This window comes from Cnephaeus nilssonii (genome assembly GCF_951640355.1).
Source record: "Cnephaeus nilssonii genome assembly, chromosome: 3".
In the NCBI taxonomy this organism is placed as follows: Eukaryota; Metazoa; Chordata; class Mammalia; order Chiroptera; family Vespertilionidae; genus Cnephaeus; species Cnephaeus nilssonii.
The window spans coordinates 54,707,080-54,721,619 of NC_137074.1; the positions used below are offsets into that span (position 1 = coordinate 54,707,080).

The following is a 14,540-nucleotide window of genomic DNA, read 5'->3' on the forward strand; positions in this document are numbered from 1 at the left end:
CAGGGGAAGCCGCTGGGGCTGGGTGGGGGAGGGGCTGCCAGGGGAAGATGCTTGTCCTGCCGCCGGTGAGGGACTGAGTGCACGCTGGAGCCTGTTAGAAGTGTCACAGCTTGACTTTTGCGTTGGACCTAGGACTACCCATCCCTCGCCTTGCTGGGAGAGAAGTTGGCGGAGAACAACATCAACCTCATCTTTGCGGTGACGAAAAACCATTATGGGCTCTACAAGGTACATCTGGAGGGGGGGAGGGAAACCAGTGTCCTAATTCTGGGGGCCATGCTGACCCCAAGGTGAATGAGGGACTAGAATGTGGGGGGAGGAGTGTTAACAGCCCTACTCTGTGTGTGGGGAGGGCCAGAGGGGGGGTGGATTATAGCCCTGTCTTGTTCTCGTGGAAAATATCAGTATTAAAGCAATTTACCCAGCAGTGTATACCTTTACAAGGAATGTAAACATGTGGTATCTCATTTAATCTTGAGAAAAACGTGGGAAATGTGAATTCTCGCTTTTCAGATGATGAAATGGAAACACACGGGGGTGGGGGGGGGCACACACTCTGGTGGGGAAGGACAACATAAAGGGAAAATGCAGGCATCGAAGCAGGCTAGTCACTAGCTCCAGGACTCCCCAGTTTTTCTGCCTTGCCCACAGAGTCCGGGGGACCCGTGGGTTAGCCTGGGACAGGAATTCCCAAAGGAAACAAGGAAGGTCTTGAGGGAACAGAGCAGTCTGTGTGTGAATCTGTTCTGGCTAAAAGAGACTGTTTCCAGGTCACCCCGTGGACCATCACAGTCACTCCCCTGGTGAGCGTGCCTTTTCCCACAGTCACAGGCCCGTGGGGAACGAGCACGCGCCTCTAAGCTAAACGTAAGCCCAGCTCGCCTCCGACCTCCTTGGAATTGAGAGGCTATGGGACCCTCATCCCCACCCCTGGGACAGCCGGCCCTGGTCCCTTCTCCTTTCCGCTCCGAACGCCCACCAACAGCCTTTGTCTAGTTACGTTTATCTCCTGCTCCTGCCTGAGATTACTGCCGACAAAAGGCCACTACATGTTCTTGAGCTCTTGATCTTCTTTGAGTCTGAGTCCATTTCAGAAGATGAAATCGAGGGAAGAGGATTGTTTTTCTTTTTCGTTTCGTGGAAGGGAGCAGGATAACACGTACCCACCCACAAATAGCGTTTTTAGAGGGGAAGACACCCGCCTTGGCCAAGCCGTCCTTGCTCAGAACCAGGGACACCTTGCTCAGGGAGGCGCCCACGACAGGCTGTGGGCGGAGGGTGTTTCTGGATGTTTCTGTCACTTTAAAAAGTGGTGTACTCGGGTGTTAGTACAACTGACAGAGAAAAGGCAACCGCTTCAAGGCCGCCTGCTTTGCGGCAGGACTTCACCCAGAGATCCCCAGCGGCCACCGTTCACATCTCTGGCCCCTGTGAGGGGAAGAGGCTGAGCAGATTGGGGGCCTCCTTGAGCTGATCCTGGGAATAGCTATGCAGACTAGGGCAGAGCTGGCAGGAAATGGGTGGGATGTGCCGGCCTGGGAGGAGGGACTTGCAGAGTTGTCCCGTTCCTGCCAGGGGAAGGGGTCTCCGAGAAGGAGCACGGCTTGCGCTGCAGGAACAGGCCTAGACCTTCAGGAATGGGTGCCGCACGGCCTGGCAATGCCTGTTGCCCCGTGCCAGTTCCTTCCACCTTTCCTGTGGCCTCCTCTCCGGTGTGTGGTGTGAGGGAGGGGCAGACCAGTGTGGGGGCCCCTTACATTCTAGAGCAGGGTTCACTCTCTGGCGGCATGGAAGGGCAGATAGACTGACTTCTTTTTTCTCCCCTCCCCCCCCCCCCCCAAGAATTTTACAGCCCTGATACCCGGAACAACGGTGGAGATTTTACATGGAGACTCTAAAAATATTATTCAACTGATCATCAATGCGTACAGTGTAAGTCACCAGTTCTTCCCGATCCCCACCTCCACCCCCACCGCACCTCTTCCCCTGAGGCTTCGGGAGCTGCCTGGACTCAGGTGGGCGGCGCACCACGCTGGCGTGCTTGGCTCTGCTTCCTGACTCTTGCCTCTTGAGTTGGGTGCCTTCCTCCTTTGCTCAGATTCGGGGTGGAGAAGGCCATCCGGCTTGAAGCCTCCCCTCCCCTCCCCTCTGCCAACCTGACTCTCATCATCAGCTGGTCCCTGTGAGCTGTGGATGCTCAGTCAGACTCAGCCCGCGGCCCCACCATGCAGGTTCTGACTGCGTGATCCCCCAGGTCCCACTGTAGCATCTCGCTCGGGTGGGTACAGGCACTCTCCACCCATCTAGTTGCCTAGGCGATCCTGCCACTGTGCTCCCTGTGGGGAGACGGGAGGAGCCTGCACACAGATGTCACCTCACAGTGACAGGACAGTTGAAATGCCCCAGGCTCACGGAGCTTAGCTTAGAGCTGCAAACTGAAATGGGATAGAAGACCCGCGAAGAATCAGCAATAGGTCTCTTGCCTACACACTTGGGATCTGACTGTAATCGGAGGAACCTGGGTGGGCCTGGGAGATTCTGTGCTGTTGGAAGCCATCGCATACCTTGGCTCTGCTATTGTAAGTGCAGCATTTACAGACGTGGCTTAGGAGTCACTTCCACACCCCAAACGGACTGTCCGTGATTCCCACACCTCTCTCCTCTCTATTCTCCTTTACCTCAATTCTCAATACCCAACAAGTACTTGCCTCCACCTACCTTAAATTTTTTTAAAAAAAATAAGTCTTTATTGTTCAGATTATTACAATTGTTCCTCTTCCCCCCCCCCCCCATAGCTCCCCTCCACCCGGTTCCCACCCCACCCTCTGCCCTTACCCCCCCGCCCATCCTCGCCCATAGGGGTTCAATTTTTGTCCAGTCTCTTCCCGCACCCCCGACACCCTCTTCCCCCGGAGAATTGTCAGTCCACTCCCTTTCTATGCCCCTGATTCTACTGTATTCACCAGTTTATTCTGTTCATCAGATTTTTTATTCACTCGATTTTTAGATTCACTTGTTGATAGATATGTATTTGTTGTCACTTTGTTGTTCATAATTTTTATCTTTACTTTTTTCTTCTTCTTTCTCTTCTTAAAGAATACCCTTCAGCATTTCATATAATACTGGTTTGGCAGTGATGAACTCCTTTAGCTTGTTCTTATCTGTGAAGCTCTTTATCTGACCTTCAATTCTGAATGATAGCTTTGCTGGGTAGAGTAATCTTGGTTGTAGGTTCTTGCTATTCATCACTTTGAATATTTCTTGCCATTTTTTAAAATATATTTTTATTGATTTCAGAGAGGAAGGAAGAGGGAGATAGGGATAGAAACATCAATGGTGAGAGAATCATTGATAGGATGCCTCCTGCACACCCCCTACTGGGGATTGAGCCTGCAAACTGGGCATGTGCCCTGACCGGGAATCGAACCGTGACCTCCTGGTTCATAGGTTGATGCTTAACCACTGAGCCACACTGGCTGGGCAGACCTACCTCTCTCCCCCTCCCCAGGAAAGTGGCGGGCACAGGTTCTTGTGCTGAGAGGCACTAATATGCTCTCAGCTGTCCTCTCCCCGCAAAGCTCCCAGTGTGCACCTTGCCCTTCACAGGGCCAGGTAATTCCCAAGCAGGATTCAGAGTGTATCTTCTGTTTAAAACAAAGTTATACGTAGAATAAGTATAGTTTAAGCACCACCATTAGTTCTGGGAGCCCAGTTAGCCACTGTGGCGTCACATGTATGAGATGAACCGTCTTTCCAACCTCAGCAGATTTACAGATGAGCATTTGGAGCTCAGCCTTTCCCAGTGTTGACTTTTCAGTCTACTGCTCCAGCCCTTTTCTGAGTGACCAGAGCCATAGGGGGTGCCCTCGCCACTGCTGCTGGAGGAGCCCTGGAGCTTGGCGGGGGACGTCGAGGGGGGATGCTAGCCCTCCCTTGAGCTCCTGGAGCTTTGGTGTGAGTTGGGGGGCAGCGAGGGTTTGTGGCTGGTCTTTCTCCCCCGCCCCCGCCGCCTTCTGTTACAGCTAAGGGTCCTCTTCTCCACAAATTCTCTGATTCCTCCTCACTCCTCACTCCCTGTTGAGAGAAACTGAAGACTTCCTTCTCCTTTCGTACCCCCCTCCCCACATACTAACATCCTCTCTTCTGATCTCTGACCTCTAAATTTTCACTGGATCCATTCATCACCTCAGAACCAAGAACCCAGTAAGACAGGGTTTCCAGGTTAACGTTATGCTCAGTGGCTTTCAGATTTCCACAGTGAATGGAAATGTAATAAACTGAGAGTATTTGAGAAGAGCGCATGTGCAGGAGGGAGGGGGCCTGGGCTGCCGAGTGTTGTCCTCTTTTCGAGGCGCACGCCTTGCTGGGAACCTCTTGGGAACAAGCTCTGGGCACTGAACTAAGGAAGTCAGAGTGCGCCCTGGCCAGCTAGCTCAGAGGGTGGGAGCATCATCCCGTGTACCAGAAGGTTGCTGGTTCGATTCCCAGTCAGAGCACATGCCTAGATTGTGGGTTTGGACCCCGGCTGGGGCGCATATGGGAGGCAACTGATTGATGTTTCTCTCTCACATCAATGTTTCTCTCTCTCCCTTCCTTTCTCTGAAATCAATGAGCGTGTCCTTGGGTGAGGATAAAAAAAAAGAAAGAAGTCAATGCAAGAGCCGGAACCATAGCCTGGGTTGTTGGCCCCATCCTTCCGGGGTTGGGAGGGGGCTGCTGTTAGACCTGCTCTCACTGGTGGGGTGGCCACAGCTTGCCTCCTGCTGAGCCAGGGCCTTTGGGGGAGCAATGGCTGAAGAGCAACCACATCTCAAGCTCTGGGGTGCGGTGAGGATGTTCTCCTGAGCTTCTGGGGAGGAGCCACCTCCCAGCATTTTCGTCCCCAGCTCCTGAGTCAGCCCCTGTGGGTGATCACAGACCCTGGGCCTCCCTGAGGGCACTTCCTGGTGAAGGTTCAGACTCTCAGCTCCTCCTGCCTTTGATAAAGGAGGGCATAAGGACACCCAGGCCCATAGTCCTGGCTGGGCGGTGTTCGCCAGAAATGGAAAACATTCCGCTCAGTCAGCGCTGTGTGGCTGAGGAATAGGATCCACAATGACTAGTCAAATTCGGTGGACAGTTTTAAAGCAGCTTTATTGGGAGACAATGAACACGTAATAAACTGTACAAATGTCAAGTGTACAGTTTAAGTTCTGACACACGTACCTGCCTGTAAAACTATCCACACTGCGTGGGGCTGCTGGAAACCGGGGAGTGTGGCATTGTTGCAACCCCTCCACCCCCCGGGTGGGAGCCGCGGGTGCTGGCAGTGTTCTCTCTCTGAGCCACGTTGCGTTGGCTCTGAGCAGGATCATGAGAAACGAATTTGTGTTCTTTACAGAAATCCGGGGACCTGGGGAAGCGTGCTCTGTCTGTGTGGGGGCGGGGGTCAGGAGAGGAGTGGGGAGCCCGCCGCTGCTGAGGCGCCGAGACGGGATGAATAGAGAACGGCCTTTTCTGGGGGAGCTGCGTGTGGAGCTGGGGTGAACCCGCTGAGGAATGGTGGGAACCTCGCTCTGTAACTTGAGTCTGAGCTAAACCGGTTCCTAAAAGAGAACGCGTGAGGCAATGAGACCTACAATGGATGAATGGACATTTGAAACTCAACTTTTTTCGAATGGGCAATTCTGGCATACGATCCCCGATGACTAGTCAAACTCAGCGGACAGTGGTGAAGCAGATTCATTGGGAGATAATGAGCACATGAGAAACTGTACAGATGTAAAGTGTGCAGTTTAAGTTGTGACACACGTACGTACCTGCCTGCAAAACCGTCACCACCGGGAAGACACGGAACAGACCTCACTCCACGTAGGGGGACGTGTGGCAGTTGCCTCCATCTGCCCCCCCCCCCCCCCGGGGGAATGTTAAAGTTAGATATTCAATAGAGATGTGAAATGGCAGGGAATCCAGAGCAAAGCCCTGGTGGTGGAAGCCGTGGTGGGTGTGCTGGTGCTCAATGCTGACTTAGTACCTGTTTCATGCTGCCAGTGTTTCTGGCACACGGGAAGCCCATGGACGTTTTAGCACTTCTCCTGGGGTTGAGCCTAGCACTGGCCTCTGCTGTGGTGCGTGCAGTGTGTGTGTGTGTGTGTGTGTGTGTGTGTGTGTGTGTGTGGAAAGGCGGGGGTGGTGGTGTGTGTATGTAGGGTATGTGGTAGGGGTGTGGGGGGGTTGTGTATGATGGGGGTGTGTTTGGGGTATATGTATGTGTGTGTGGTATGTGTGTGGTGTGTATGGTGTGTGTGGTTGTATGTGTGGTATATATATGTTATGTATGTCTGTATAGTATGTGTATGGTATGTGGGGGTGTATGTGTGTGGGAGGGTGTTTGTGTGGTATGTATGTCTGTAGTATGTGTATGGTATGTGGGGGGTGTATGTGTGTGGGGGGGTGTGTTTGTGTGGTATGTGTGTGGTGTGTACGTCTGTAGTATGTGTATGGTGTATGGGGGTGTGTGGTGTGTCTGTAGTATGTGTATGGTGTATGGGGGTGTATGTGTGTGGGGGGTGTATGTTTGTGTGGTATGTGTGTGGTGTGTGTATGGTGGGTATGTGGGGTGGAGGTGGGGGGGTGTGTATGGTGTGTGTGGGGGGATGTATGTATGGTGGCTGTGGCTGTGGCTATGGCTGTGGGTGTGGCTTTGTGCTCACTAGAGGCCCCAGTTAGCCCTGGCTACCCTTTCACCTGCTCCTCTCTCTGGCCAGGGTCCAAGCCCAGCTCTCACCGGACTGTTTGCATTTCCCTGTGCCACCTTTCCGTCTCAGCGGTTTGTGGTGCATTTCAAATGAGTCATACAGCACATGACTAAGCGAGGGTGTTGACTTTTACCCCCGAGAGCTGCTGGCAAACCATCTGTGGGGACATTCTGGGAAGATTTTGGTGGGAACATATGTAACAGATGAAATAGCTGTGGCATTTAGCTCGGCTGCGGAGGGAACAAAATGGGAAGGGCATGTTTAACTTAATATCTTGCAGAATCCAGTCTGTCATATGCAGTTTTCATAGTGAGAAATCGCCAACGCTGGGCTTTGACTTATAAACGTGTCCTCGCTGTGCCAGATTCCCCACTGAGAGACCCCGCGTCCCCGGAGGGTGTTCAGCGATGAGGAGCTTCGCTGCTCAGCTGGGCTGGTGACAGGCCCCTTCCCGCGCTCAGGGCCCTGGCTGCACACACAGCACCTGCACGTGCCGCACTGAGAACGGGGGGGAGAGGACGCAGGGAGCAATCACTGTGGCCTCTTCTCCGAGTGGGGAAGAGCAGAGTGAGCTGGAAACCACGGCCGTTGCATTGGAGGGTGACGTCAGAGCCGTGGTGTAAGCTGCTCCTCGCCGAGCACATGTTTCTCTTTTTGCTGTTGCCATCAAGTCTGCTCCCGCCCACACCACAGCTGCCTGACTTAAAGCAATTGCAGATGTGCCCTGGGCTGACCGCGTGCTTAATAGCCGTCAAACTTCTGACGCTCTCGACATTGCCTCCTAGTCTGAGGAGGAGGAGTAAGGAATCCTCTTCAGGGGCAGAACTGGTAGGGAGCTGTCGGATGCCAGGAGTCGCACCTAAGTCTTCACGTGGAAGAACTGCATTGCCTGTGGCTTTGGCCCTGCACTGCGGCTTGTTTTCTGTTCATTCATGCATCCATTCATTCAGCAAATACATACCAACAGCTGGCAGCCATATGCTAGACCTTGGGAATAAAACTGAACAGAACACAGGCCTGCCCTCGGGGATTTCACAGTCCTTTAGGGAAGACTGACCCTTACAAGCAGAATACAACCCGACCATCCACACTCTGCACACACAGAGCCAGTTTTAAAGGAAAGAAGTCTGGGTACGGTGATTACAGAGAGCACCGTGGGGGGCCCAGTGGCTGGCCCGGTCCTGGTCCTGCCTGCCTCTGGCAGCAGGTGGCCCTGGAGGAGCCCTGTCTTTGGCCTGCACTTCCATAGAAAGAGAGGTTCGAACTCAATAGTCTCCAAGGTTCCTACCCCTCTAACATCTTGAGCGCTTCCAGTTTTAGAGAGTGTGTAGCAAGCGGGAATAACATCAATTTCAGATCAGAACACAAAACTTTGGGGTCTGATGGCCAGAGGAGACCACAGAATTCAGGTTCCATCCGTTATAATTACTGACTCATAGACCGGGAGCCCCAGTCTCAGTGCTCTTTGTCCCTCTACCAAATTCTCCACGGACGCTTCCAGGTTCAGGATCTTCATGGGGAGCGCTGATACCCCCTCGCAGCATCCTGTTTGTGAACCACAAGGCCCATATGTCTTTTTTTTTTTTTAATATGTTTATTTATTTATTTTGTGAGAGAGGAAGGGAGAGGGAGAGAGAACAACATTGATGTGAGAGAGAAATATTGATCGGTTGCCTGACCGGGGATCGAACCTACAACCTGGGTATGTGCCCTGACAGGGAACTGAACCCGAGACCTTTTGCTGCCCAGGACTATGCTGCAACCACTGAGGCACACTGGCCGGGGCTGCAAGGGCCATATTTAACGTGACTCTCCCCAGGTAACTTCTACTTCTAGCTCCAGTCCACCCAGCCCTTTCATGACATACTGTTTTGCCTCATCCTCATAGTTAGTCACGATTACAAATTTTAAACAATTATCTAGTCTTTCAAAAATAACTTTAAGTTTCTCCCACTAGGCTGGAGCTCCTTAGTGTGGCTGCCGTTAGACTGTCCATCCTTCCATCCATCAACAAAAGCTTGTGCTCAGTCCCAGGGAGAAATATAATATGGCCCTTGGAATTCACAACTCGGTGGGAATAGCTAATCACTTCCAGCAGGAGAGAGAGAGAGTGTGTGTATGTGTGTGTGTGTGTGTGTGTGTGTGTGTGTGTGTGTGGCGGGGGTTGGGGAGGGGGGTGGAGTGGCGCTCTCGCAACCTTCTCCAGTTCAGGCTGGCACTTCCGAGAGGAAGTGGATTTCAGACAGGGTATTTTTAGAGTTGTAGATGCACTTGCACAATTAGTTGCAAAGAAAGAGAGTTTTTCCCTGGATGAGCCCTTTTCTTTTTTTACCAGCTGTTAATTTGTTAGGAAAGCTGCATATTTAACATATACAAGTTTAATACTTCATGTTCAGCAAAATGAAAAAGAAGAAAGAAAGGAAACCCCGTGAGAGCAAGAGGCAGTTCTGCCCACTGTTCTGTCAGTGGCGTGCTCCCAGAATGCACCTGAGGAGTCAGCCGGCCACCAGTTGATCCTGGGCAGCAGGTGTCCATGAGTCTCTTGGAGTGCGTACATCCTGCTACACAGAGCATGCTAAGTGCATAAAATATCTGGAGGGTAAGATATGCCCCCTAAGTATAAGCCAATTACTTTATTTGGTTTCAGTCTCCAAAGGACATCCTCTTTAGAAATTTCAATGGCAATTTTCTAAACTAACAGACAGAAAATTTGTTCAACTATTTCACAATCTAAATACACCTGAGTATCCAGCACCTGGCTAAAAAAACCACCACAGAATATTATTAGCACCCAGAAGTCCCTATCCTGCCCCCACGCCCCCAACCGCCATTACTGTCACCCAAGGGCAACCATTATTTTTGCCTGTTTTGAATTTCATGTAAATAGAATCATATAGTACTAGAGGCCTGGTGTACGAAATTCATGCATGGGCGGCGGGGGGTGGGGGGGTCTCCTCAGCCCAGCCTGCACCCTCTCACAATCCTGGACCCTGACTTCTAATCGCTCACCTGCCTGCCTGCCTGGTTGCCCCTAACAGCCCGCCCCCTGCTGGCCTGATCGCCCCTCACTGCCTCTGCGTGCCGGCCTGATTGTCTCTAACTGCCCCCCCCCACCAGCCTAGTCGCCCCCAACTGTCCCCCCACTGGCCTGATTGCTCCTAACTGCCCCCCCTGCCAGCCTAATCGCCCCCAACTTCCCCCCTCCTGGCCTGGTTGCCCCCAAGTGCCCCCCCTGCCAGCCTGATCACCTCTTACCACCCCCCTTGCCAGCCTGTTTGCCCCCAAATGCCCCCCCCCCCCCGCCAGCCTAGTTGCCCCTCACGGCCCCCACACAGCCTGCTTGTTCAGTCGTTTGGTCGTCCCTCGGGCCAGCCCTGGGTGGCTGGGCATCCGGCATCTGAGGCTTGCCTGTGCCTCGGGCCAGCCCTGGGCGGCTGGGGAGCTGAGGGGACTGGGTGCCGCCATCTTTGAGGGTGTGGCAGTCAATTAGCATATTCCCTCCTTATTGGCTGTGGGCGCCACCATCTTTGTGATGGTGTGAGGGTCAATTAGCATATTCCCTCTTTATTAGATAGGATAGGCCATTTGTGTCTGGCTTCTTTCAGGCATTGTTAGGTTTGTGAGATTCATCTGTGTCGTGAGATGTAGTTATATTTCACCCATTCTCAGTGCTGTGTGGTATTATGTGAACACGCCCCAATTTAAAAGTAAAACCTATTCTGTGGATAGGCATTTGGGTCGCTATTATGAACAGTGTTGCTATAAACGTTCTTGTACATATCTTCTGGTTAGTACACGTCTCTGTTGCGTATAACCCTTGGGTGAATTGGCAGGTCTAAGGTTGGCCTGAGCTTGAGTAGATGCTGCCAAAAGGCTTTCTCAAAGGCTGTGCCAATTGACACTCCCACCAGCAGGGTGTGAGGGCCTCAGTTGCTCCGCACCTTTCTAACACTTGATGTTTTCAGTCTTTTTTTCTTTCTTCTATTCTGATGGGAAATCTTGGCTTGATTTTCATTTCATTCACTGTCTTGAGAACATAATTCACACAAAAGCTGTTATTCTCTGATAAGGTTGTTTAGCCTTGTGCAAGCGGCTCTCATCTGATGGGGGAGGGGTGTGGGCCTGAAGAACAATACGGTTCCAGGGGAAAGTGCCTGCTGAACTGATTCTGAAGGAAGAGGAGGAGCCAGCCAGGGGAAGAGAGGAGAGGAGCCATTGAGCAGAGGAATGTTATTCCATGTGTGAAGGCCCACAGTTTGGAGAGCACAGGGCGCGATTGGAGGGTTTGAGGAGCTGCATGTCTGAAACTGAGGGTGGGATGAGAGGTGGCTGGAGAGGCAAGCGGGATGGAGCATCACTCCTGGAAGCAGATGATGATATCGTATGGCAGGTGGACCATGACCAACATCTCCGAGCTCCCGGAGGAGACCTCAGGCAGACCTTAGCTAGATCCGTCTGAGGATGTGGAGAGAAGAAAGGTCACCGAAAGGAGCCCACTGGCTCTTAGCTGAGTGAGAGGAAGCCCTGTGGGCATCAGAGAGCCTTTGTGGCCGGAGAGCATCCTGGCCATTGCTAAGTGGTTTGGGCCTCATCTTCTCTCTCCGTTCAGAGCATCCGGTCTAAGGTGGAGCTGTCAGTCTGGGATCAGCCGGAAGACCTTAACCTCTTCTTCACCGCCACCTGCCAGGACGGCGTGTCCTACCCTGACCAGCGGAAGTGTGAGGGCCTGAAGATCGGGGACACGGTGAGTTCTCGACCCTCAGTTTATATGGCACATTTAGCACTGGCCATCATTCTTTGGCTTCTGATGACTTTTGTGACTTATCAGATTCTTTTAGGATTTTTGCATTCTGTCTTCCTCATGGCAGGGCGGGGTTTCTTAAGTCTGCTCTGTGTTGTCATCTTCAAGGTTCCAGGTGGATCTGTTTAAAAGCCCCCATCAAGCCCTGGCCAGTGTGGCTTGGTTGGGCGTCGTCCTGTGCACTGAAAGGTTGCTGGTTGGATTCCTGGTCAGGTCCCATGCCTGGGTTTCAGGTTCCATCCCTATAGGGGGCATGCAGGAGGCAGCCAAGCAATGTTTTGCTCTCTCATAGATGTTTCCCTCACGCTTTCCCTTCCTGTCTCTAAAAATAAATTAAAACAAAAAAAGCCCAGTCAATAGATGACCTCAGTACATTGAGCCCTGTCTTCCTCAGTTGACATTGTGCCCTAGGTGTTTTACATCATTATTATTTCCAGTGGGCAGGGATGAAACCAGGTGGAAGAATATGGGCAGGGATCTGAGAGACCTGGCCTCATTCCTAGTCTTCTACAGCTCACTCTATGCTTTGGATAATCGGACCTTCACTTTTCCCTTCTGTAAAATATGAAGAAATCCACTCACCTCTTCTGTTTGGTGAAATGGAATGGAGAACTTGACAGAGCAGAGGGCATGGAGGCCTTGTGTGCACTAAGTGGATATGACTGAGTGATGGGAAAGAAGCATTTATGTCAAGATGTGTACCTGTGTGCCAGACCAAGGACTCAGGGAGGATAGACGGGCGATGAGGACACAGACGGAGCACTGGGCTCAGGCAGGCAGCGTGGACCCTAGGGAACAGCTCAGAAAGACGTAGGGAGAGGGCATGGCTGGTTACACCGCAGTCTTCCAGGTTTCTCACATTCCATAATTGATCCTCTCCTCCCTCCCCTTTCACAACTGCCCTTCATCCACTTTACAGCACAGGGGCTTACCCCTCACCCATTGTAAACATGACCACGGCGCCTTGCCCCACCGAAAGGATAACTCAAAATAATGGTGTTGATGTTGAGAAGGACTTGAGGGACTGGGTAACAAATCTTTTTCGAAGGCGGGTTTTTCCTCAAGCATCTTTGCTAAAAAAAAAAAAAAAGAAAGAAAGAAAGAAAGAAAAAGTGAAAGAGGGCCTCCTCAAGTTGTCAGATATATCATTAAAAATGATTATTTACGGCATTACCTCAGAGGGCATTCAGGAATAGGATGATGTTGCTGTAACAAAACTTCTGTTCCCATCTTCCTATTTATGTGAATAAGTTTTTTGGAGGGAGTGCTTTAATCTATACAAATAAAAAATAAGAATAGAATTGATACTGATCCCTGTCTTATTTAGCAAAAAAAGGATTATTATTTCACATATACATGAACTATTGGGGTGGGAAAAGCCTCATAATCAAAGAGGCACTTCCAATAAAATTTATTTATTTTTTTATTGTTTAAAGTATTACATATGTCTCTTTTTTCCTCCATCGGCCCCTCCCAAGCCACTCCCCCCCCCCTAAAATTTTATTTTTAATGCTGGTCAAATTTAGCAACATATATGGTATCCCAAAAATGTATACACACACTTTGAATAATTATACAAGCAGTGTTTATTAAAATACATTTCATTTTCAAAATTGAGCTATCAGCTGTTAAAGTGTGTATACATTTTTGGGGGGACACCCTGTATTTATGTTATTTTGATAAATTAAGTAATTAATCCAGATAATTAAAAAAACCCACACACAAAAGCCTCGTAGTCACAGGGCCTATAGCAGCGGTCGCCAACCTTTCGGACCTCACACACCACCAGTGGTCCGCGGACCACCACCGGTTGGCGACCGCTGGTCTAAAGACATACTTGTGGAAAATGGAAAGAGGTAGAAATAACAACAACAACAACAAAAACCCAAACATGTGAGTTTTATAGATCTGTGGGTGGAATATTGGGTGCAGTGCGTCAGGAAAGCTAAGGAATGATGTGTGAAAACCACCCAAACGGGGCCCTTTATCTGGAGAACCAGATGCAAAGGAGCAGAGGAAGAGTGAGGCCACGCGGCACACGGACGCCTGGTTCACTCAGGAAGGCTCTTGGCAATTTCTAATGGCATCCTTGTGCATAAGTCAAATAACTGCCCTGAGAGGGACACAACGTTATCATGTTGACAGATGAGAGAAACTGAGGCACAAAGAATCGAATTAATTGCTCAGCGCACCACAGCCAGTAAGTAGCAAAGTGAACGTTCAAAGCCAGGGCTCTCTGACATCACCTTTACCGGGCCTCTTGGTGCCCGCGATTCTGCTCTGTCGTACCTATTTCAAAGGGCTCGTCTCAGAGCAAAGTATGATAACATAGAACTGGGCCTCCACTCACGGACCCCAGTTGATGGAGTGACTTTACACTCCTTCCACACACCTGCGGCTCAGGAGGGGATCGGGTGCTGCCCCCGTTGCTGCCGGCAGCCGAGATTCAGGGGTGTGATGACCTGCCCAAGACCGCCCAGCTAACAAGCAGTGGACTTGCAACTCAAACCACAGTCTTTTCACTCTGGACTGGCTCATCTCACTAGTCCTTGCCTCCTCATCATGGAGGGAGTAACACGAGTTACTGTCTCATGGGAATTTGCAATGCGCCCAATACCGCGGCGGGGGCTTTACTGCTCCCTCTGCTTCCTGTGGTGGCTGTGTCCGGGCAAAAGCAGAGAGGTGGCAGGGGTGAGGGACAAGGATGTCCTCAAAGAGAAGTATTATATAAATAAGACCTTGAAAGCCCCCCGTCCAATGAGGTTCTCTTCTCCAGTGACTTCGGATTTCCCCCTAGTGTTCCCCCCCTCATCCCAACACCAACCAGGACTGACTGACAGGCCCAGCCTTGGCAGTCGGTTTTCTCATGGACTGGCCTTGACGAAGCAGCATGCGGGCGGCCTGTGCGGCGAGCACTAACGCCCAGGACAGAGGACCCAGCGAGCTGCCCGCCGTGTCCCGTTCCTGTCCCTCCTCTGGGCTTTGTACCCTGTGCCCACCCG

General features: G+C 51.4%; 1 protein-coding gene across 1 annotated transcript in view; it reads left to right on the forward strand.

Annotated features, from left to right (window-relative positions):
* Positions 1 to 14,540, forward strand: part of ITGB5 (integrin subunit beta 5) — a 110,672-nt gene that overhangs the window by 60,907 nt on the left and 35,225 nt on the right. Inside the window, exons 7-9 of the mRNA XM_079766459.1 lie at positions 133 to 228; positions 1,843 to 1,932; positions 11,347 to 11,481. Coding sequence (XP_079622585.1) covers positions 133 to 228; positions 1,843 to 1,932; positions 11,347 to 11,481 — 321 coding nt within the window. The remainder of the gene's footprint in view (positions 1 to 132; positions 229 to 1,842; positions 1,933 to 11,346; positions 11,482 to 14,540) is intronic.